Source organism: Lepidochelys kempii, chromosome 22 (genome assembly GCF_965140265.1).
Source record: "Lepidochelys kempii isolate rLepKem1 chromosome 22, rLepKem1.hap2, whole genome shotgun sequence".
Classification (NCBI taxonomy): domain Eukaryota; kingdom Metazoa; phylum Chordata; order Testudines; family Cheloniidae; genus Lepidochelys; species Lepidochelys kempii.
The window spans coordinates 18808788-18833379 of NC_133277.1; the positions used below are offsets into that span (position 1 = coordinate 18808788).

Genomic DNA, 24592 nt, shown 5'->3' on the forward strand with positions numbered 1-24592 from the left:
ATGCCCTCCACTGACAACTGCGAGAGGCTCTGATGACATGGGCCGTTAGCTGCAGAGGCAGCTACGTGTGGACGCTGAGCCATGAGTTTAACAGAACTACGCGTTGCTGCCCACAGGAATGGTGAAGGGCAGCCCTGTGGCTAAAGCATTGGGCTGACCTGGTTCTGCCACTGACCCCCAGGGTGACTTTGGACAAGTCACTGGCCCTCTTTGGGGAGAATTATCCTTCCTTTCTCCCAGCCTGCGTCCATTTAGACAGGGAGCTCCTCAGGGCAGCCTCTGCCTCTGACCAGGGCTTGGTGCAGCCCCTCGTCCTACGGAGGGGCCACTATAATGCAAGGAACAGAATGCAAAGGGGCTGAACCATGTGAGTTTCAGCCTTTTCCCTTCCAGTACCATGTCTTGCAGCACTGACCTGCCTGTCCACCCGGGTTCTGACACGAAAGACTCGGAGAAAGCAGGCCTGACGTTTCCATTTACAAGACAACAAGAATTGTATAATTTAAAGACAGAAGGGACCCGTCAGTGCAGGACTGTGCCTTATAGCATATTTTCAAGTGCTTTGTCAAGTCCAGTTTTAAATGTCTCAGGTAATAGGGCTTCTGCCACTTCCCTTGGGAAAGTATTTCACCAGCTCACAGGTCTCACCATTGGGACATTTCCCCTGGTATTCTGCTTATATTTCCCATCTTGGTTGTTGGCAAAATGAATTGACTTTGAAGTTCTGGAGGCACTGTGTTTTCAGGGCTTCAGGGCAGCACCAGGTCATAAATCCTCCGGACAGTCCATGCTCAAAGGGCAATCACTGGCATTTCGCCCTGTGACAGCAGACCAGCGCCGAGGATCTAGCTGCACCTGGAGCTGTTAGCAGGAGAAGCCACAGCCCCACTAGATGCCTGCCTCATCCTTAGTCACTCTCACTCTGGGAAGAGAAAAGGGAGGAGAGCACTGGTTAGACAGGAAACACCAAAGCTTCAAGCAGCACGCTCCAGGGTTGTGTTGATTTCCATGATGCACCACAACTGCCCGTAACCCTCTGTATAGGCAGTGGCACAGAGGCAGAGCGGTGCTGCGGGGAAGGGACGTTTTGGTCAAAAGGCACTGAGTCAAACCCCAGTCTTTGGGGAAGCACCAGGGGATCTGCAACACCCACAGCGGGCAGGCAGGGTCCTGGGAAAGGCTGGTGCTCAACATGGCTGCCTGGGCCAGCCTGGAACCCGTGCCTTTGCAGAGTTATTGCAGCCCGAACCCCGTTTTCCTAACAACCTGTCTGCAACGCCATAAAGACAATGGGAGAAATCCTGCCTTCAGGGATGCTGTAACTCCCCTGAGCTAGACACCGTCACTCTGGATTTACAGCAGTGGGACCAAGAGCAGCATCTGGCCCACTTAGCATTCCAGGGGATGAAGCTTTCACCCCATAACTCCCGATGAGCCAACGTGAGGCTCTAGGGCTCGCACTTTTCCTCACTTCCCTCCTTGCTGCCTCTGTCTCAGCAGGGGCTCCCAAGCCAGGACACAAGCTGGAGGTGAGGCGAGCGCTCTGCCAAGGGCCTGCGGCTGATGGCAGTTGCAGCACAAGAGTCAAGCCACCAAGGTCCTTCACGTTTGTTTGGGAGCCATCTGGAAAGCCTCTGCTCTCGCCAGGGTGACTGACCGCGGCATTCGCCTGCACACATGGGGCAGAGACAGGCACTTTCCCACTGGAGCTCAGTCCTGAGGCCAGCTCACCTCCATTTTGCTGTGAATCCAGCTGAGGAGCTCTGTAACTTGAGTGTAAACCCCGGGCTTGTTCTTCTGGCCACAGCCAATTCCCCAGCTCGTCACTCCGGCCACGTACCACCGGCTGTTATCCTCGCAGACCAGGGGGCCGCCGCTGTCACCCTAGAGCGGGAAGGCAGAGTCAGGAGAACTCGGAGGGAGACCCCGCCGTGCACTCAGTTTGCAGAGGTCTCGAGTCACTGCACAGCTGGTGCACACTCCAGGGTGCCGCCGGGTGCAGTGCCCAGAACACAGCACGTCTCCAGGAGCAGCTTGACCACACGTCTGTGCTAAGACGGGGGGTGTCTGTGGATCAATGTGGTGCCCACCCCCCTCTAGCCAACCCCCACCCCTGCTTAGGCTGCAGACCCTTCCAGACTAACATTGGCAGAAACCTCACCTGGCACGAGTCCCTCCCTCCTTGCAAGTACCCTGCACACATCATGCGGGGGGTCAGCTCGCCTTGGTACACGCTACTGCTGTTGCAGATCTTGTAGTCGATCAAGCCCACTTCCGCCTCCCGCAGCTTTGGGGAGGTGTTCTCTGGAACAGTGACAGAAAAGGGACAGGTGAAGCAGTGCCCTTGGCTTGCGCACAGAAAGCGAGTCCCTGGCCACCTGCTGTCACCGCTAGATCGCAGGCTGCAGGCCCCCGGCACATCACAGCCGTAAGTGAAGGTGCCACAGGGATCACTGTAACGTACGACTGCACTGAATACTGAATGAGCTGTTCATACTACAGAATCCCACAGCAGGCAGGTCGCTGGCTCTTAGCCGTGCCCACAGAAAGGTATTCTCTGAAATCGTATGCCCTGTTTCCATCATTCAGACCACTGGGCTTCCTCTCACAGACATCTTCATGGTGGCTTCACAGATTAAAGTCACCTTAGCAGAACTGGCCACCAGCTTCAGGCATGTTCACTGTGGGGGTCCTCAGATCGGGACCTGTAGGGCCCTGATATTACAGAGGTGCTGAGCCCCCCTGGACTTCCATCAACAGCATCTCAGCGCCTCTGAGAATCAGGACCAGCAGGTCTCAGGTTGCGCCCCTCAGAACTGAGGCACAGAGTCATTGGCCCAGACTGAAAATTCTGGCTCCCCCGTATCCTGTAGCACGAAGCATAGCTGCCTTTTCAGGCCTCCCCCATGGTGCTGCCCGGCTGGACTGAGGCCACAGCAGGGCATGTGGCCCCTCCCCAAAGGGAATTCAGATTCAGTCCCCACTCTCACCTTCGTTCTCACTGGTTTTGCCAAAGCCAGTGATGAAGCACGTCCTCCCAGCCTGGAATGTCTGGCCAGACATCGGGAGACAAGCGGGGCGGACCTGCCCTGGGAGAGAGGAAAACACCAAACAAGGAAAGAGAGTGAGCCTGACACGCACCAGGGAATAGCTGCAGTCACTCGTATTCCAGCAGCCTCCGCAGGGAGCGTTGTCGTCTGAAGGACCTAAACTCGGGTCTTGTCTCACTAACCATCTGTCAATGGGTGGCCCCCTGGAGTGCCCTCCTGTGGCAGGCCACGGCAGAACTGGTGCATCTGCCTCAGTTTCTCCTCTCAGGTAACCCAAGGACTCTGCCAGGCTCTCCTGCCTTGGGCTGATTTATTACAGAAGCATAGTGTAAACAGTCCCTTTATCACCCCAGTGCAAATAGTCCTTCAAATCACATAGCCTCTCAGCCACTGACGGAACACATGCCACCTTCCGGCATCTTCCGCCACACCAGACTCTGTCAGCCCTCCTATGTCCCTCAGCCAGGACAGGCACCCCAGCCCTTCCAGCTGGACTGCACCCACTCTTCCCAGCCTCTCTGCTGGGAGATCATCCACTCCAGGGAGCGCCCATCGCGCCCCTTGGCCCCCTCACTGCTCCCCGGGGTTCAGCTCTCCAGCATGCAGATGTCAGTGGGTAAATTTCTCCGCTGCTCCCACACCTGAAGCCCTCTCCGGTGTGGGGAGGTCAGCCGGCAACCCCCTCTTGCTGCTTTCCTGCCTTCCCCCACGATACACCTCCTGGCTCCAGCAGCTCTCACCTGCCCCTTTTCCTGACCCTTGCTCAGGCAGCTCTGATTCACCAGCCCTTTCCCTCAGATTGTCCCTGGTCCTTCACTGTCCAGGGGCTGCCCTGCCCCCTTGCCTGGACAAAGGGGAGCAACTGTTCCGGCACAAAGGATCCAGGGCCAGCCACCCTGTGACATCCTCACTGTGACCAAGCCAAGCGAGAAGGCTCAGCAAGCATCGGCCTGGGGCGCACCTCCCCGGGGGCTGGGAGGCATGAGGCCCATGCCCGGTGTGCTCCAGGAGCCCCACACTAGCCCACACCACGTGGCAATGGCTGTCAGGCTGGTTCCTTAGCACTGGACGGAGCCGTTTTCAGATTACACGGAGGGAGGGGAAAATTCTTGGCTGTAATAGTGTTTGGACGGCGCTTCCAGGGGGTGCATTCATTGGTGCTATTCGAGTCTCATTCCCAGGTCATCTGCCCAGCATCCCATTAGCCAGACCCTAAACCGATCTCCATAAACATGCCTACGAAGATCCCAGGACCCACTTTTACAGGTATAAATCAAGAGATGTTCTCTGTATGACTCAGCAGTGCAGGGCTGTTCACCCCACATGCCCATGGTGCCCAGGGGGGATGACAATAAACACCCATTTAACGGCTCAGCAGTACCCCCTCGGCCTTCTGTCTGCCCGGTGACGGCTGTCAGCCCCGGTCCTGCCGCCGGACGTGCAGAGGGTCCCTGTGCCTGCATAAAGCCCCACTGTCACCCTCAGGCTCTGCAGGGAGACGGTCTCCGCGTGGGCATGCTCAGTACAGCGCTGTGCACCAGCTGGGCCTTACCCTGATTACAGGCAGAAAAGTGCCTGTGTAAAACCGGCACCTTCTTACCGACGGCATCTGGCTCCCCCCTGCTTCTCATGTGTCTTGGAGTCAGACCTCATTGCCCAAAGACGCTTAGCCCCTGCCTGGCCTGTGGAGCCGGAGCCGCTCTGGCTGGCCAAGTCAAGCAGACGCACAGGCCCTGCAGCTCCCAGTCTGAGGAGGGTGGGAATTAGCCTCACCCGATATCGTTAAGGGCGTGGCAAGTTTCACCAGCGCAATGTCGTAGTCGTCATAGTCATCGCTGTAGTTGGAGTTGATGATGATCTGGGAGGTGGGGATGCCCTTGGCAGGATGAAGCAGGTTGGAGGCCCCGGCATACACTTTCCACTCATTGAGGATCTTCACGCTGTTCCTAAGCAGATGTAGACAGGGGGATGTAATGCAGGGACTGCCCTGAGCAGCAGGGCCAGATTCCAGCCTCCCTCCAGCACTTAGTTTCAAGGACTGGAGTTAAAAAATTGGCAGGAAATGCTCTCTCCCAGTTTTGTTCAGCTCAGACCCCGCTCCCTACCAACTTCTCTACCATGCCAATTGAGGTTTGGGTTGCTCAGCCCAATCCAAGCAGGACTTATGTCCGAGCCTGACCGGTATACGCAGGTCAGCGCTTTAATTCGCCCCCTTCAAAGGCAATGTCCCTGTTCTCTTATCTACAGCGCAGGTCTCAGCTGTACATTCTGCACAGATGCTGATTTCTTATTCCAGGCATTGGCCCCGACGTGTGTGTTTGCTATTGGCTTTCTGTCTGCGCGCCCCTAGCCGTGGATGCATCCACCTTAAAATGATTACATATAAACCGAGGGCCTGTGCAAGGATCGGCTACTGGTGTGCACTGAGAGCTGCAGCGGGCCCCAGGAGCCGGACTGGGCTGGAACACAGCTGTGATCCTGCCCTCTAGTGGCTGGCAGCTAGTGGAAATTCTGTGTTAGCTCTTGTGGTGGGGAGCTTCCAGTTTGGGTCCAAAGTCCCAGCAGAGAGAGAGAGCCAAATTCTGATCCCAGGTGACATCAGCGTTGATCCATAGTGACTCAAGCTCCAGCAGAGTCTGTCTGCATTTCAACCCTGTGACCGAGAGTGGAACATGGCTCCCGATAACTCCCATCTTCTGTTCTCCTCACCTAGGCCTTTCCCGTCATCAGCCGCAGCTAAACCAACCCTTGCTGGCTGCACCCAACACAGCCAGTTAGCAGGCATACCACTTACATGAAAAAGCAGTGGGCAGCTGTCAGCACCCACTGGGTATCAATGACTGTCCCCCCGCAGATGTGGCTCGGCCCGTACTGGAGACTAACTTGCCAGGGCCACTTACTCGCCGAAGCTTCGTTCCCCCCAATGATCCGGCCAGAAGTCCTTTGTCCACAGCCTGAAGGAAGAGAAACAAGCTGAGGAGCCAAATCTTCCCGTGGGAGCCTGAGGGGAAACTCAAAAAGGTCCATTAGCTCAGTCAGGTGCCTCAACAGGAAAAATCATGCCAGGCCCACCTGCATGTTACAGGATCACCTAACAGATCGCACACCTGGCAAAACGTGCTCACGGATAACACTCCACCAACAGGGACAGAGCATTTAACACACCAGACCAGAGCAGTGGCCCATCGGTTCCAGTATCCTGCCCCCAGCTGTGGCAACGGCTTTCTGCTTCAGTGGAACTGCAAAGAGAACCCAATAATACCCTAGACAGCTGTACAATGCTGGCTGCATGCTGGGAGGAGAGTCTAAAGTCATTCAGCCTCCACTTTTACAATCCAGCTGGACAATTGGACTCTCTGACCCCTGCAACTTTGAATTGCATGGGCTATTACTTACACCCACAGTGAAATAGGGTAGCTATTATGCTAAGTAATATATATTCCACTGAGCTGGAGGGGTAACAAAAACGGGCCGGTTTTGTTCAATATCTTCATAAATGATCTGGAGGATGGTGTAGATTGCACCCTGAGCAAGTTTGTAGATGACACTAAACTGGGAGGAGTGGTAGATACGCTGGAGGGCAGGGATAGGATACAGAGGGACCTAGACAAATTAGAGGATTGGGCCAAAAGAAATCTGATGAGGTTCAACAAGGACAAGTGCAGAGTCCTGCACTTAGGACGGAAGAATCCCATGCACAGCTACAGATTAGGGACCGAATGGCTCGGCAGAAGTTCTACAGAAAAGGACCTGGGGTTACAGTGGACAAGAAGCTGGATATGAGTCAGCAGTGTGCCCTTGTTGCCAAGAAGGCCAATGGCATTTTGGGATGTATAAGTAGGGGCATTGCCAGCAGATCGAGGGACGCGATCATTCCCCTCTATTTGACATTAGTGAGGCCTCATCTGGAGTCCTATGTCCAGTTTTGGGCCCCATACTACAAGAAGGATGTGGAAAAATTGGAAAGAGTCCAGTGGAGGGCAACAAAAATGATTAGGGGACTGGAACACATGACTTATGAGGAGAGGCTGAGGGAACTGGGATTGTTTAGTCTGCGGAAGAGAAGAATGAGGGGGGATTTGATAGCTACTTTCAGCTACCCGAAAGGGGGTTCCAAAGAGGATGGATCTAGACTGTTCTCAGCGGTAGCGGATGACAGAAAGAGGAGTAATGGTCTCAAGTTGCAGTGGGGGAGGTTTAGGTTGGATATTAGGAAAAACTTTTTCACTAGGAGGGTGGTGAAACACTGGAATGCGTTACCTAGGGAGGTGGTGGAATCTCCTTCCTTAGAAGTTTTTAAGGTCAGGCTATACAAAGCCTTGGCGGGGGTGATTTAGTTGGGGACTGGTTCTGCTTTGAGCAGGGGGTTGAACTAGATGACCTCCTGAGGTCCCTTCCAACCCTGATATTCTATGATTCCATGATAAGAAACAGGGACTTTTTGCTTATATATTACAGTGACAGACACCTTAAAAACCCCGAGTTGTGACAGACAGATAGGATACAGAGATGACTAGATTAGGATAGATGAGCAGTTCTAGGGGCAGGCCCCTAGTATTTACTTGTATACGTTTACAGAAAGTGAGCACATAAATAGACAATAGCACAGACTGATATTTTCAGTCTGTCAAGAAAAAGAAAGAAAGAAAGAAAGAAAGAAAGAAAGAAAGAAAGAAAGAAAGAAAGAAAGAAAGAGTGTACAACTGTGATAAAGAAAAAATGGCAGTTGACATGATGTCACATGAGATCAGCTGAGCTGATCTAAATTTTGTGAACTTAAATTTTTTGTTAAAATTTTCATTGAAAATTCAAAATTTCAATGAAAAAAATAACCTCCTGAAAAGTTTGGGTGAAAATTCTCTCACTTTTCCAACCAACTGCCGAGAAACTGGGATCTGGCAACATTTCCAAAACCCAGTAAAACCATTTTCACACGATTTTCACACCAGTTCTTTCAGTGGTTTCGAGACCCGCTCTAGACCCAGCTCTCCTGTCACCATGTCTATGCTTTATGGCAATGGTAAAACCTCCCTCTTACTTGTGCATCGGAGGGAGACGTATTTTCCCGTGGGACACTTGGAGCTGCAGGAGAGAACAAAACAAACGAGAGACAAAGTCAAACATGGACCCAGGCTGAGACAGCACAAGAGAAAGAGTCCGAGTGGATGATCCCTCACCCTCCTGTCCATCCTAACATGCTCAGCCAGCATGTAAGCAACGCAGATTCTCTCTTGTTGTTCAGTAAAGAGAAATGGGAGTTCTCTACAAGATCACGTCTCCCCTTCACTTCCTGGAAAATCCCTTCAGGTTGCCTCTCTCTGTCTCACAGCTGCAGCCCCACCTCTGGCAGGTGCACACAGTGGCAGACAGACAGAGGATGACTATTTTGGAGCCACTCCAGATTTACACTGGTGTAAAGTGAGACCAGAGTTTGTTGTTCCAAGGTGCTTCGGCTCCCTTAAGCACCAGGCACCCGTGGGTCATTGCTAAAGCATGGGCCACTCTCCAGCAGGCTCAGACCTGCCCTGACTTTCCTTGCGGGTACATGAAGTTTTGCCTGGGTTCCCGCCGCAGAACGAGTGCAGGGGCTAACTGCACTTCATGGTTCTCTCAGAAATCCAGCTGACGAGAGACTGCTCAGATTGCTCCTCTGGCCGTTAGCGCTCCCATCCCATCAGGGCTGCGGAGGTTGTGCTACAGCCCTCCCCTCCCTTTCCTGGAATTGCTGGAAAAGCTGCCGTGGTGGAGGGGCTCCGTGTGCCCCCCTCCGAGCAGGGCTGCCAGACTGGGCCAAGGCGACACAACACTGTCTCCTTTCTAAAGCAAAGAGCCCAGTCTTGCCAGGTTGCCATCTCTGGTGCCCAGCCCTGCCCCCTGTTTTTGTTCCGGTGTCCACAACGAACTCAGGCCTTTTTCCCCCCGAGTTCGTTCAGAGGGGACCGTGCAGCGAGTGCCATGGGCAGAGAGGGGCCCCGAGGGCACTAGAGGACACGGGGAGGAGCAGGGAAAAGGCAACTGATCCTCTTCATTACCTGTTGAGACTCTGCTGGATCGAGGGGTGCTCCTTGGTGACAGTGAGGCTTTTGCCAGGGAAGGAGGCTGGCACGTACTCTGTGCTGAATGTGCTGGGAGGAGACAGAACAGACATGTCATGCTGCCAGGGTTCCTTAATTCTCGCTCCGCAAAGGGAAAATCAGGCATGCAGCAGAGGGGCTAAAATCCCGTAGCCCAGAGCGGGGCATCTCCCCCCGCTGCTGCCACTCACACTGAACTGCAGGGTGGTGCTGTGATGGGGCCCTGGCACTCGAACCCCGCAAAGCGCTAGTTCACGAGTACCCCACTCTGGATTAGAACCTGGGTCTTCACCCACTGTCGGTTTAGAACAACCCCCTGCTTGGGTCACCAGAGGGGCTTGAACCCAAGCACCCCAGAGCAAACAGCAAGGGCCTCAAAGGTACAGCTCCACTGCAATAAAAGATCCATGGCTTGGGCTTGCGGGGCTGAGGCTGCAGGGCTAAAAGTTGCTGTGACCCTCCCCCTTCCCAGGGTCCCTGAGCCCAAACATCTATCCCACAATTAAAGAGCCCCATGAGCCTGAGTCAGCTGACCTAGGCCAGCTGTCGGTGTTTAGTTGCAGTGGAGACAGACCCATTAGCTGGCAGCTGCAGTAGCCAGATGTGAACCACCCACTAGAGGGTAGCAAAGATCCAAACTCCTAAAGTGGGTTGCACTTAGTGTGACCAGACTGGAAGTGTGAATAATCGGGACAGGGGATGGGGGATAATAGGTGCCTATATAAGACACAGCCCCAAATATCAGGACTGTCCCTATAAAATCGGGACATCTGGTCACCCTAGTTGCACTAGAGCTAAGGCTGGTCTATCCCGGGGATTTTTGCATTGCTGCACTGACAGTTTAGCCATACAGATGCAAATCCTAGTACACACGCACTGCACTAGTGTAGAAAGTTATTTGCACCATTGCTTGTGAAAACAACCTGGGTAACCTGCACCAGTTCAAGTCACTTCTTGCAAGGGTCCTGTGCATCTGCACTGGGGGTGGGGGGGAGTTTGCAATGGGATAGTGCAGCTACACGGGGGTTTCCCACTGCAGACAAGTGCCTTGACTCCCCTTCCAATAACAGCCGTGCATGGATCAGTGCTATTCCCCGCCATTCCCAGGTCAGGTTCCCCTTGCTGCAAACCCCAGGGTGACTTAGCGAACGCCATACAGAGGGAAGGTGCAGAGAGAAACAGGAGGAGTCCATGCAACCCTCAGCAGCTAGCAACCACAGAGCAGCGGCAAAGGAGGGGGAAGTACCTGGTGGCCGGAAGGAAGCCATTGTGGGAGAGATTTTCAAAGAACAAAGGGCTGGTAGGGGCCCAGTGGCATTGCCTGGGGGCTGAGTACTTCACTCTCCCTTGTGCCTTTGGAAAGCTCCCCCTGGATATGGGGAGCCCAGGAACAGGTCATTTTGGGCGTGGGCTGGGTTTCTGGCTTCCATCCCCCATCACTACACGCACAGTGCCCGTCTCTGGGGACCTACCTTTGAAATCCCAGTTGCTGGCAGGTCTTCCTGGAGAAGGAGTCGTTCCAGGCGCTGCTGCAGACAGGCAGCCACTGATTCTCGGTGCTGGAGTAGACGTGGAGCAGAGACTGATCCCACCTGAACCGAACTGCAGGCCCAGAGGAAGGAGACAGCAGAATCAGCAGGGGCTACAGGCAGCATTGCAGCTCCAGCTCACCCTCTGAGACAGGCACCTGGGCCTGGCAAAGAGCCCAGCCCACTTGTACCAGGGCTGAACTTGGGCCCTTGTGTCATGATCATGCACAAAAGCTGGCAAATGACCAGCCTGATTCCCCTCTCCTGCCCACAGGTGTAAATCAGGAGCAGCCCCACTGAATTGACAGAGTTCAACGGGCGCCAGGCCCAGGGGGGTGAGGAGAAGCCCGCCCCTGCGCTTTGCATCCGTGGGCATGGCACATTCTGTGAATGGATGTGCAGTGTGACTGTGAGCTCCACCCCAGCGCCAGGTGACAGCTGGGGACCAAAGGCCTGTTTCTGCAGGGGGCAGGGGCAGCCAAAGGCAGAACTAGCATCCTGCGTGCAGCCCCAGCCAACGTGCCTCACCCTGTTCACTGGAAACCAGTGCAGGGAGAGCCCAGCTCAGCCTCTTTGTCCCCTCCAGCCTTGATCTCCCTGAGGTGCTGTCAGCGGGGCCAGGTGTGTGTAATTGGTGCCAGTTCTGAATCCCCCTGGGAATTGGGAGCACCAGCTAACCCCACACAACCCTCACGAGAGTCATCACATGCAGCAGCTTCAGGCACTGCCCAAAATGTGAGAGCAAACATCAGGTCTGTGGCTACACCCTGCCGGCCCAGCCGCTGCCCCCTCTCACGCCAGGGGCCCCAGCTCCTCCCAGGTCCTGCACATCGGGGGTCCCAGCATTCCCTGGGCCCCATGCCATCTTTGGCAGCAGTGCAAACTCCTGCCCCAGAGATCTGGTCACGTCTGGGGGCTCGCTCGGAGCCTAGAGCACAAGGCCCTAAGACAGGGCATGGATGAAAGCAGCGGCATGACTCCAGAGCCTGTCCCGCTCCCCACTCGCCCTGCGGGACACCTGCGTCCCAGCTGTGTTACCGCAGTCCAGCTCATCACTCTTCTGGGAGCAGTCGACCACCCCGTCACAGCGTACGGCTCTGTGGCTGCAGCTCTCAGTTGGCTCCTTGTACAGAAAGCCGGTGTTGGACCGCCAGAACAGGACTGCAAGCAAACACACAGAGGTGAGCTGGAGAGAGTTGGGTGGGAGGTCACCTGCGCTGGGAGGGGATATTTCCGGCCAGCCAATTCCATCCCAGGCCTGGCAGCTCCTTCACCCCAGGCCCCAGACACCCCAGCTGGTGCATGGTCAGGGTTGCACTAACCTGGGCTGGATTCTTTGGAGCAGTCGCTGTTGTGGTTGCTCCAAAGTCCCGGTCAGGGGCATAGAGAGGATGCTCCCCAGGCACAATCCCCCTCACATGGTATCCTGCTCCAAGGTTTGCAAGCAATAAAGAGCAGGGTCACTCAGCCTGATGCCCCTCCCCCCGATGCCCCCACACTCAAGCCAAGTGATTGTCAACTCAAGCCCCCACCCCTATATCAGTGCTACAACCCGCCCCAACCCCTGCTCTCCATGAGGAACTGTCTGGAAAACTGGGCAGACAAAACTCTTTCTGAAACCTCCAGAACCTGGCCCCCTAGAAATGCAGCCAGGCTCAGTCCCGAAGGGTCACAGACCCACACGCACTCAGACGACATGTGGCCCATTTACGGTTTGTGCTGGGTTCAGGCAAAGCTCGGTGGTCGCTAGGAGGAAGCAAGTGGAAGTCAACTGAGTTTCCCTTTGCAGTTTTGGGCTCCCCTGAACCAGAGCTCAGAGGGACGTGAATCCACATGGACGACACCCAGAAAAGAGTTCACAGTCCAAACACTGAATGCAACGTCTGAGCCTGGATCATGGTTCACAGCTCAAACCTCAGGCTGTTATAGGCCAAATCTGACTGGGCATCTTCTGAGCCAGGGTTCTGCCCTTGGGATCTCAAGGTCAGATCCAGAGTTTGCTTTAGGCCAATCTCTAGTTCACCTGATCCCCACCCTTGTCCCAGGATATCCAAAACTGCTGCATTTGACTCAGCTCCATTCAAAATCCATTCTCACTTCACGCAGTTTTAATTTGCATCTGCAAAATATTCGCCCAGTAAAAATGTTTTGAATCCACTTGATACAGCACCGGCTCAATAATGCAACTGATAAAAGGAAAACTAGCAGCTAGGTTTGACAAAGGAATTTTAAAAAAATAACCGCTTCATCATCTGTAAAACCTGGAAAATAACTTTTCGGTCTCTGCTGATTTTCCCTTTCCATTTGGTGAGCTCTTACTAATTCCCCGCTGGCTGTGTGCCTGGCACAGAGATTAACTCAGAGTAGGAGGGACTAGCATATGTGCTGATGGCTGTGGCCACACCTGAAAATATTTACAGGAAATGGAAAGTGTTGGCCTTATCTAAACATCTAACCATCTGCCTCTGATTACTTGGGTGCATGTCACATCTAAAACACTAGGCAGAAAGATGTTGTTTTAATTTCCTTGTGAAATTCTTTGCTCCAAGGTGTCCAGCAGATGTCAGGAAAACTCAAGAAATAGAAGGATGGAGGCATCTCACCACCTGGGCCATCTTTCCAGGAATCACATCCTTAGCACTGCAGCTGCATTGCCTCCTTCTGACAGCCAGGCAGTGCCATTATGTGCTAGCCTGTAGTTCCCAGGCTGTGGCTGGAGTTGACAGGAACAATTATCAAACCCACCCAGGGGGATATGAAGAGCTAGAAGGAGTGGGGACCAGCTGAGCTCCTAATTAACCCCCTTCTAGTCTGTTATCAGTCTCAAATCAATGGTGTTAAACCAAGAGGTTGTATATGATGCAGAAAATACAGACCATAAATCTCTAGTCCATGTCTGTTAAGCTGAGCCCAGAGTGGAACATCAGATCTGAACCGTCTTCATTCTCAGGGGAACTTTGGACCCAAATCAGAAAATCCCAGCTCATGTCCCTCTATAACGGGCCAATCTGAGCAGCCTTGAACTTTAGGGGAGCATGGGTGCTGACACAAGCTTTACAACAACTCAGACCTATGTCTCATTGCACGATGGGACAGGCCAGAGGTATGCTGGGCAGGTTAAAGAATGTGAGAATGGGGAAATGGCTTTCATTTCTGGCTCTCCAAAGCCCACTGGAATCAGTGAGAGTCTTTGTATTTATTTGAAGGAGCTCTGAATCAGGTCCTTAAGTACTTGTCTTCTTTTCAGGGTTAGCTCCTTACTCATAGTGGGTAGGGGCGTTTGCCAAGTAACTCGGGTGGAAAGGCTAAGACAACTGTTCTGGGTGAAACCCAGATTTCTCAGTACATGAACTGTGTATAGAAGAAGATAGTGTACTCTCACAGGAGTTTAATGAGGTGTCATTTTAAAAAGTGTAGATTAGCACTAGAATCTGTTAAAAATAGAAAGCAAATGCATATCCCAACAGCAGGTCACTAGACACTGAAATTCAACACAGAAATAATCTTTCCACGTAAAAATGCACCACCGCTCACTACAGTGACATCGCCAGTGTGCAGTAATGCTAACACCAACAATAATTTACAACGCAGCGTTTGGGCTGCGCACAGATGCAGTTCTGGGATGGGGAGAAGTGGGGATTTGAGGGAGAAACTTTGGCCAATCCCCTATGCTTAGGCAAAGGGCCCCAGGGCAGGTGATGCCTCTGCTGAGTGTACAGGCCCTGTGAGTTGAGAACTACACATTCAGGCGCATGGAACCCCGTTGGTTCCTCACCCATGGCTAGCAGGGCCAGCCCGGCTCAGCCCCAGTGAGAGTTCCAGTATTAGGAAACGTGAAGGTTAGGCCACTGAGCCATCCCCTCCTGCCACCGCAATCTGAGCAGCACTGGAGAGAGCTCGAGGAGTTTGTCAGATGATTATTTCTGCAGGGATTTTCTCCATTTCCTTTTACAGGCTGTCGGGTTCCCTCCTGTTAGCGTTTCTAGTCCCAGAACCCTGCTGGCAGGCCAGTGGCTGTGCTTGGCCTGCCCAAACCCAAAGCTGGGTGACATATTTCCCGCAGCGGGCCAAGCCCCTAGATGGGCGCAGGGACTTGGCCTGCACCCCAGGATATGCCAGTTTTGCTGGTGGCTAACGAAGGGGAAAGGACTCACAGAGCAGGATGAGGGCAATGAGCAGGACTATCAGAAAGGAGAGGCAAAGGATCAGCACCAGCTTCTTCTGGCCCATGCACGACGAGGCCTTGCACCTTGCCGCTGGGGACACTGGAGATTGGGATGACAGAAACACAGTTACTAGCACACATGGTTGCCAAGACAGTCCCAACGGAGAGGAGGGATGCTCAGCCCTTTGGACACGGCAGTGGTGTTACCTAGGCCTGCGGAGGGATGTCTGGGGATGTGCGATTGCTCCTTCGCCAGCAGGCACATGCCATTTCTGACAGGCAGGGGAGCAGGTGTCCCTAACACACACCGTTCCTTCTACAGCCCAGGGATCCCAGGCAAGCTGCTTCCCACTGTGACTAGACCTCCGGAGAGCAGCCTGGGCAGAGGCAGTGCAAGGATCCCAAGGCTTCTCCTGCCAATACGCCCGGGCTCCTGCTAGGGCTGAGAGAGGCTTCGTTCTCCTAGCACATTCATTCCTTGGTCCCTCTGCTGGGGCTGACAACCCAGCTGCTCACCCCAGTGTTTTCTGGGACCCAGAAACGCAGGTCACATGGGCCACCGCACAGCGGCGCTCCGTCACGGCAGACGTGGGCTGGATTTGAACTGGCAGCCTCCAGGTGAAAGGCTAGATTAGCCCATACCATCATTGTCCCCATTACGGGTAATTTTAGTGTAAACCCTGGTTCTCACAGGCAGGATGTACAGGCCATCCACGTCACCTCCCCATTCCTCAAAGCAGGGCGCATCCCACCCTTGGGCCAGGTGCAGAGGTGATGCACAAGGTGCTGTGAGTACAGCTCCTGACACTAGCCAGGTAGAGCCAGGCCACAGGCATCTAAGTGAGTGCAAAGGAGTGTAACGTACACCCCTTACACATCGCTCTGCAGGAGGGCAATGCCCCTGGGCATTCCCTCCCCTCCTTCCACTGCTGCCACCGCATCCCACAGGCCGCAGGGAGCCTGCCAGCTCCCTGCTGAGGGTGTTCCTTTTAGCCAGCCGAGGGTGATGGGACACAGTCACCGGTAGCTCTCCATATGAGACTGCACCATCCAGGCCTATCTCCCAGTCAGCTCTCCCAGCGTGGCAGGAGCTAATGCATGAGCGACTGGGGCTCACAATTCCAAGGCTGGCTGGAAGCACACGCCCAACCTCTCCAGGAAGCAAGGACTTCCCAGTAGCTGTAGCTGCCAAGAGACCTGCCCCACCCATCTTACTTGTGTTGTCACAAACCACATATCGTGGTGGAGCCAGTCCAGACTCTGGAGCGCACGGCATGAAGTTGCTCCCACAGACCCTCTCTCGTGGATGTGCAGACGGGGTGGTGATGGGGCAACTGACTCACAAGGCATAGGGGTTGGGAGCGAGGCTGCTGTTTGGCAGAGCCAGACTGATCTGTAGGTAAAGAAAACACCATCACTCACACACACTACTGGAGATTCCCTGATGATAGCTCCCTGTAGCCAAAGGCCAGCCTGGGTGCCCAGGGAAAGCTAGAAGACTTGCCTTCATGAAGCAAGAGCTCATTTATGCAGCCAGGAAATCCAAGTAGCAGAGCTTCCTGAAGGAGCTGGCTGGCTTTGGCAGCCGAACATCCCAGCAGATGTACCTCCAGAGTACAACGGGCCAGCTTATGGAGGCAAAGAAAGCCCAAGAGGTGCCTCTTCCCAGAGCTCTTGTTGAGCTGGAAAATGCTGAGCGTCTCTGCAAAGAATCATGCTGCATCATTCTGGTTTTTCTCCTTTTGGAGGCTGACAACCAAATTTTCCAAGCTGATCACCTAGCTCAGGGCATCTGATTACACGTTTGGTACTCAGCTCAGTCACTGGTGGCTCGTTTCCCTGTCCAGTGTCTCAGTGCCCATGTGAGAACCCAGGTGAGGAATTAGGTGCCCCAATTTATGTACCCAGGTTTGGAAACTGAGTATCTATCATTATATAAGTCCTCTGAGTCACTCATTCAGAAAATGCCAATGTAACTTCCAGTTGTTATTTAGTAACATTTCATAATTGGTGTTCCAAGCCCGAAACTTCCTGAGCCCTGGAATGCTGCTCTGCAATTATGTCACAACTGATCAGTGTGAATATGGGACTAAATATTTATCTCCTCTACCCAAATTCATCTCTCCTGAGTGCTTTATTAATTTAATCCAGATACGTGTGTCATGTTCCCCCATTTCTCCTTGGAGAGAGCCTGAGCTTTGAATTTAGAACAAACATTGGTTTTGCTGCTAATGTAGGTTCTGTTTTAAATCCCTGGCTAATTTTAGCAGTAAAAAAGTCACATGCAACAGAGAACTTGCAAAAAAGAAAATTTCACTTGTGCAGGGAGGGAGCCCAGGAATGGTGCAGCAACCACCAGAATTTGCTATGAGTCAGCCTTTTGATATAGTTCGTGCAAAGGGGAAACAAGTCAGATGTTTATGGTTCATAAACATTGAGTTCATAGTTCCTTCTCCATGTGAAAAATGCAAGGGCTATATCCTTTGGGGTCTTTCTCCTGGGGGGGTTCCACTCATTTTCAGTGCTTACTTATGATTTGTCCCACAGAAACTCTCTCAAAACCTTAATTCGTGACATAAGCAACAGACCTGGAAAGATCTGGCTTGACCCAAATCAGCTGCTTCCCCAGCGAGGTGCTGAGTGAGGGAGAATACTCACCCAATGAAAGAAGGCAGAACCATTCCATCATCAGGACAGACATCCATTGTTTAATCTGAGATCCTGGGCACTAACCTTTTCAAGGGCATTGGACACATCACTGTGATGGAAGTGAGCCTGAGCTGTTAGGTTTGAGCCTGAACCATTGGCCTTTGGGATTTTTCTGATGCCCATCTCTACACAACATACAGTATCACAAAGGAAGGGTGTATGCCATAAGCAAGGGACATGCCATCGGACAAGCCAGCGCTTAATACCGTTCTGCCAACCCCAAACATTCAAAAATCGTGAGTCAGGCTCCAAAAAGTCATGAGATCAGCTTAAATTCATATCTTTGGAGTTTCTTCCATTTGCCCTCTGGCTTAAGAGCCTGTAGGGGTCACTTTTTCAAGCTTGTCTCCACAACCAGGAACTTCCTTTTTTAAAAAATGTAAACTGAGATGCTGGTGTATTCACATGACTGCAGGAGCTTGGGCTTGAAGAAAACCACCGAACAGCCTGAGACTCATGATGAAATCACAAGAGCTTATAATGCAGTTAATATATTACCCTGATTCCAGCTGAATTTTCTTATTTAGGGTTTTATTTAGCCTAGTTTTGCCCAATTTGCTATGGGAATAGCAGATTCTTTCATGAGTGCATTGAAAGGCTGTCACATTTCACTGTAGACTCAGTAAATACCTTCAAGCCCTTTGTTAAAATGTAATATTTAGCTTCCTTGGGTGAGTCACCACAGATATCCCTACCCCACCTACAATCAGACTATTTTCTCTTTTTTCTCATTGGTGGAGTACAACAACATCACAAAAAGCTGCTGGGACAGGGCTCTCGGCTTGCCTACACTTACCACTTCCAGAAGGTGAATGACTGATTTGTCAGTTCTCTGGCAATTCAGAAAAATTGTAAAAAATGTTTTGGATCGACTTGAAAATGAAATTTTTGGCAAATCATAATGCTGAAAAAAAATCTTGTTTTGGGTCAACCGAAGTGTCTCGTTTGGATTTTTAGCTTTTCTTAACATTTTGACATTTTTTAGATACAACTGAAGGAAATTTCTGAACCAGAAATCCTTTCAGATCAAAACATCAAAATATTTTGACTTTTTTGGAATTTGTTTTGTTTGTTTCTTTTAAGCAATTCAGTGAAAAATGACACAAATTCAGAAAACGTTTCGGCCAAAAAATTTTGCTCCACTCTACTTACACCACTCTTGCAACACTCTTAAAATGAAGGGGTGCCTCCTTCTTGAGCCCTGCCCTGTACATCACCTGAGAGCTGTTCTGATCAGGCCTCTTAATCTAAATGGGAGCCTTTCCCCTTTAGCCTTGACTTCAATGGGCTTTGGATCAGGCCCCACAATCCCAACCTTTTGGAGGTCTCTTCCAATGTTACATGGCTGAGCCAGGCCATTGACTGAAGTCCCCTTAAATCTGGTTGTACCGTGTGGTGTTTGTGGGTCTTGCTGTCCCTTTAAAAACTCGTCAAGGGGATTTAACTGAGCGACACAAAATGATGAAAGGTGGAGTGAAAGCTGCCCATCCCAGAACACGGGCAGTCTACGTACAACACACAGCAGTAATGCTGGTTCACCCAGTGTCTAGCCTGCCCATGGAATTCACTGCACAACAGGTCACTGACTGAAAGATTGTGGGTGGGTCACTGACTGAAAGATTGTGGGTGGCTCACGTTATGACAATTCTAATGACCAACCCCAGTGGCTCACAGCCAGTGCCTCACTGGGGAGGACAGTGAGGCACAGAGGAGTTAGTGTCAACATTTTCAAAAGCAGTGGCTAATTTTGGGGGCTCAGCATGGTGCACCAAAGCCAGATTGCTAGGGATGCTGAGCACCCCACAGGCCCCATGGGCTCCAGCCGGAGTTGTGAGTGCTCAGCGCCTCCTTAAATCTGAGTGTCTCAGATTGAGCACCCAAACTTGCATGGTCACCCTTTAAAATGTTAGCCAGAGGGACTTGCCCTGCAGATCTGGGAGCAGAGCTCTCTGGGATTCTTGGCTTTCAGTCCCATCAGACCACACTGCCTCCTTCAGTAACACGTACAGGCATCTGAGGCCCCGATCCAATGCCCATTGAAATCAATAGAAAGACTCCTGCTGACTTCAGTAAGCAATGGTCAGGTCTTAAGCTAACAGCAATAAGGCCAGTCAAGCCTCATGCTTCAGTGCATGAGCTAAGCATCTGCGTGAGGCCGGAGGGGGGTGGGGGGGCGCAAACCCTCGCCCAGACAGAGCCAGCAGCACACTGGGGGTTCTTCCCTCAATAGGGAAGAGAGGCCCCGTCCTTCTCTACAGAGACCTAAGAGTCTCTATGTGCGACTGCTACCGCGGTGACCTCAGCATCACTCCTGACCAGCTAGTCCCTACACCATCAGCACAACCAGTGAGCAGCCAAGGATTAAGCAAGCTGTGAGTCAGGATCCCGAGTAGGGTGAGAAAGGTGGGCTGTGAGTGGCTCTCTGCCCTTCCCCCAAAAACACACAGAGGAGCAGAGAGGTCACTTCCTACCTGTGCCCCTCCTGAGGCTTTCACACTCCTGGAGTGGAGGAGAAGAAGGGCAAGTTTGCCTTACTGTCATTTCCCACAGGACTTGGCATGTCACGGAGTGGCCCAGGGGCTGAGCTATTTTTAATTCCACTGAAATAACCAGCCTCCCTTCTCAGATCCTCCCCCAGAATAGTGTGGCTAACCAGGAGCAACAGGGGCCTGAATTTCAAAAAGGTCCACGCTCAGCTGAACCCATTTTCTGCACAGCCGGAGCTCCTTGCAGTCCCATGAGCAAAGCTCAGGTGGGAGTTCCCGTATTGTCTCGTTGGGTTCATTGGAGGTGGGACTTGTGGCAGACCAGACTCCAGAGAGAGCAAAAAAAGGTCATCTCTGTGTACTAGGTGAAGGAAGGTTTAAGTGGGACTTAAGTAGCACAAGGGGCTTGTGCTGTCTTCTGTCACCCAGACAACATGGAGTGAGAGTTGCTGGCCACTGAAAAAGTGTGCTGGGTAATGCACAAAGGGCCGATCTCAAGTGTGAGCGTGGTTTGAGCCAAACCTGTTACTGAGGTCCTGCTGCAGGGCTGAATCTTCCATCCAAAGTACAAGCCAATTTCAGGAGGCCACTGCAAATTTAATAAATGGCTGTACCAAGAATTCATGTGCTGTGCACAAAACGTTGGGATAGAAACAAGGAGGAGAGAAACTAGAAAACTAACGGGCCAGATCCTCGCTGTTGTCAATCCGCCCAGCACCACTGACTCAGCAGAGGATCAGGCCCAAGAGGTTTGAAGTAGAGCTGGTAGAATAATTTTCTGCTGAATTTCCTGATATTTTGCAAACCGATTTCTTGACAGTTCTTGATTCTCATTGTGTGCCCTGTTCCTGGAGATGGGGGGCGGGGGGAGATACATACACGAGCAGCGCTTTATTAACTGTTTGCCCCTCTCCAGTTTTACTCTTTGAATTAAAACTGGAGCACGTCAGCAATGTAGATTCATAGATGTTAAGGCCAGAAGGGACCATAATGGTAAAATCCAGGCTGCCCTGTTGCTTAGCACAAGCCAGAGAACTTCACCCAGTAATTCCTGCCTCAGTCCCAGAACTTTTGCTTGAGCAATAGTGTAGCTTTTCAAAAGAAATCTCATCTTGACTTAAAGACTGCAAGTGAGAAACAATCTGCCATGTCCCTAACATGAAGTTCACAAGGTAGGGAGACCCGCCACAGAGGGAGAGCATGGGCCGAAGCCCAGTGTTCAGAATCAAACAATGACAGGAAGGCAGATGCAAGAGACAGTTAGAAATTGTCTGCACCTTCAGAGTGGGTGTTTAATTCAAAATGAAAGGACACCACCAAAGGGCTTTAGAAACAGAAAGTCACAGGAATCATTTAAGTAGCAGTCGCATAAGAGGAATGAGATCGGTGGCAGATCAAACAACCCATGCGGTTTTGAATTAGTTGAAATGAGCTGCCTAACTATCTGCTCTTCTTCTTTCCTATTCCCCGGATCATCACACAATCTGCTGTGAGCCTCTGAACTCATTTGCCTTTCTCTGAGCTAGAGTGTAAACAGGGGCCTGGCTCTTGTGTGTGCTTGCACAGTGCGGCTGGAGCCTGATAAATAGTGCATTAACATAATAATAGTGACACTACTGACTGCCTAGCAATTGGCAAAATTCCTCCCACTGCAGAGCCAGCACAAGGCTTATGCCTCACTTGCATCTGCAGGATGGGATTAAGTGGTCAGTAGGCCCCTGTGCTGGCCAGAGTTTTACCCATTGTGAATATAAACAAATGATCCCTTCTCATGCACTATCACAGGAGGAAGTTGAGGTCAGAACATAGACAGTTTATAATGAACCAAAACCTGTGGTGTGACGAAGTAAAACCAAGCATGCTTGATTCTGCAATGCTATCTTGGATTTTTCCTCTGATGCTGTCAAGTACCCTGGGACAGGCAGCGGTCTATTTAGCACCCAGGCTCTGGGATTCTGAGCAAGGAACATGGCCATCAGTCACAGTGACTTCTCCTCTTTGAAATCTGGTCGGACACTTAGAGACCAGATGCTTTAGAAGATGCCAGCACAAAGAAGGGAATAATGCTGACATATTAAGGGAAGTTCTGCAAGGCTAAAACGTTGGTTCTGTGTTGAGTCAGCTGGAGCAGGTCAGAAACGGATTCCTGCAAGTCAGTGAGACAAGCCCCTCATCCACAAATCTCAAAGCCCTCTGTAAAGGGAGTGAGCACCCTTCCACCCACTCTACAGATGGAGAAACTTACACAGGGAAGGGGCTTACCCAAGGTCCTGCAGTGAGTCAGCAGCAGAGCTGAGATCAGCCCTCAGGATTCCTGACTCCCAGGTCCATGCTTTCTCAACTAGAGGGTAAGCCAAAATTGCCCAATGTGACTGCCTGAAGTTAGGTAATTTACTTGATATGTGAGTGTCCAAATGACTGGTCTGATTTTGCAAAGGTGCTGCTCTTCCCTTGCCTTCTAATGTCACTCAGACCTGGACTCAGCTTAGGCCAGACTGCGGGATTGATACTGGGCAGCGGGAAGCTACATTGGCCCAGGGGGAGCTCCAGAAGTGGCTGTCCCTCCCCAGCACATAGGAGGGGTGTACTTGCTGCACCAGCACGAAGGATGGTGAGTGCTGTCAGCACGCCCTGGGATCCTAGAGTCATCAATTATAGAGCCATAAGGGACCCCGGTGATCATCTACCTCCTGCCTAGCACAGGCCCTCGGCCTTGCCTGCAGTCACTCCTGTCGGAGCTAGAGCTGACTGTTTAAAAAACACCCCTTCTTGATTTAAAAATGGCCATGCTGGAAAACCTACCACCCCCAGGTGAGTTGCTCCAAGGGTTCATTACCCTCGCTGTTAAAACCTGCATTTTATTTCCCGTCTGAATTCGTCAATTCCCAGCCATTGGCTCGTGCTGGACCTTTCTCTGCTAGATCAAAGAACTCACTATTTCTTCAGGTCCATGTTGGCCCTAATGATCCAGTTTCCCCATAACCTTCTCTTGGTTAAATGGAACAAGTCCCCTGAGCACAGGGGGTGTGTTCTATTGCGGCTCAGCACCGTCACAGGCAAAGTCCAGCCTGCCCTTTCCTCCTTGCTGCACTTTCTGCCACTGCCACGGGGCCTATGCATGCCCAGCAGCGGGGCTAAGGTGCGCCACCCGCAGAGTGGGGCCAATGCCCAGGGGCTGAGGCCGGGGCACAGACAGGGAGGTTTCACCACGACAAGGAACCTACTGTGCCTCAGTCGAAGTCGATGCAGCTGTTCACCCAAGAGGCTGGTTCTTTCCGCTTGGTACCGTGCACAGGGGACCGTGGTCACTGCTCGCCAGACAGAAAGGGAGAAGGCCAGAAAGAGGAGAGACGATTGTTGGATGTTTTCTGCAAAGAGCAGTGGTTCTCAAAGTTTTGTACTGGGGACCCCTTTCACACAGCAAGCCTCTGAGTGCGACTCTCCCCCCTCTTATAAATTAAAAACACTTTTATATATTTAACACCATTATAAATGCTGGATGCAAAGTGGGGTTTGGGTGGAGGCTGACAGCTCGCGACCCCCCATGTAATAACCTCGTGACCCCCTGAGGGGTCCCAACCCCCAGTTTGAGAACCCCTGGCTAAGAGGGTGAAAATCATAATTAGAAATGGGCAGCAGGAGTGGAGAGCTCAGGACTCAGGAGTTCCTGGCTCCCAGCCCCATGCTCAGATCACACTGCCTCTCTGTACCAAACACAGGACCACATACTCTGTGGGAGCACATTGGTGCTGCTCCATTGACTTCACCAGAGCAGGGTGAATTTACACTAGCCAAGCATTTGGCCTTTTCCCTGGTCCTTGCACTTCCATGAGGTCTTGGTCTATTTCACCATGAAATATCAATGCCACTGAGTTAAAAGTAAGATCCCCTTCGCTAGCACAATGCCACCATCTTCTTGGCAAACACTCGTTAAGCCTTAAAGCGCCTTCTGAGGGAGGTAACTATTATCCTGCCCCTTTTACCAATGGGGAAACCGAGGCATGGAGCAGTGATGGTCAGTGTCAGGGAATAGAACCCAGAAGTCATGATTCCCTCCCTACGCCATCAAATTCTCCCATCTCTTACAAAAATGCTGCCTGGAGAGGAACGTCCTACAGAATGGGCAGGAAAACAAACCCAGGTTCCCCCCCAGAAATTACCTGTCATGCAAACAAAGCAGCTCGTTAATTAAACACTGATCTCAGGGAGGCTACTTCCCTGCATTGCTAACTCTGCAAGGAGCTGGAGGAGCTAGCTTACCAGATAGCTGTCCCGTTCCATGGCCGCCACCAGGGCTGGAGTCCAGGGATTACAGTGCCGCCAACTCCATGGTTTTCTGGAGAGTGTCGGATCCAAAGAGCACAGGCAGTTCTGCGGGAATGGAGCAGGAAGTCTGTCTGCGCTCGCACCTGTGTGGTAACTGCCAGGGTAATTGACAGAGGAAAACCGGCCTGACCTGTCACTCAGCTCTGCTGGCTGTTTGTTTCCAATTACCCAGTAGGTAGTGTAAAAATATCTGCCTTTTACAATCCGGCCCATCAGCCAGTCCTGCCTGCTCCTGACAGCTGGGCAGGGGTGT

The 24592-nt window shown here is 52.0% G+C and overlaps 1 protein-coding gene across 4 annotated transcripts; it reads right to left on the minus strand.

The window, feature by feature from the left end:
* Positions 1 to 487: 487 nt before the first annotated feature.
* Positions 488 to 24377, minus strand: TMPRSS13 (transmembrane serine protease 13). 4 transcript variants are annotated; one of them, XM_073320746.1, is made up of 14 exons: positions 24274 to 24377; positions 23238 to 23321; positions 16034 to 16211; positions 14808 to 14918; positions 11692 to 11814; positions 10597 to 10726; positions 9083 to 9175; positions 8089 to 8132; positions 5845 to 6004; positions 4824 to 4996; positions 2991 to 3089; positions 2162 to 2304; positions 1732 to 1884; positions 488 to 922 (listed from the first exon to the last, which is right to left on the minus strand). In XM_073320746.1, the coding sequence occupies exons 3-14, from the start codon at positions 16092 to 16094 to the stop codon at positions 908 to 910; spliced, it is 1305 nt and encodes a 434-aa protein (XP_073176847.1). In that variant the 5' UTR covers positions 16095 to 16211; positions 23238 to 23321; positions 24274 to 24377; the 3' UTR covers positions 488 to 907. The 4 variants fall into 4 exon arrangements, with proteins under 4 accessions (XP_073176847.1, XP_073176846.1, XP_073176848.1 ...); XM_073320745.1 differs by having other exon boundaries at positions 23238 to 23381; XM_073320747.1 differs by lacking the exon at positions 23238 to 23321.
* Positions 24378 to 24592: the final 215 nt, after the last annotated feature.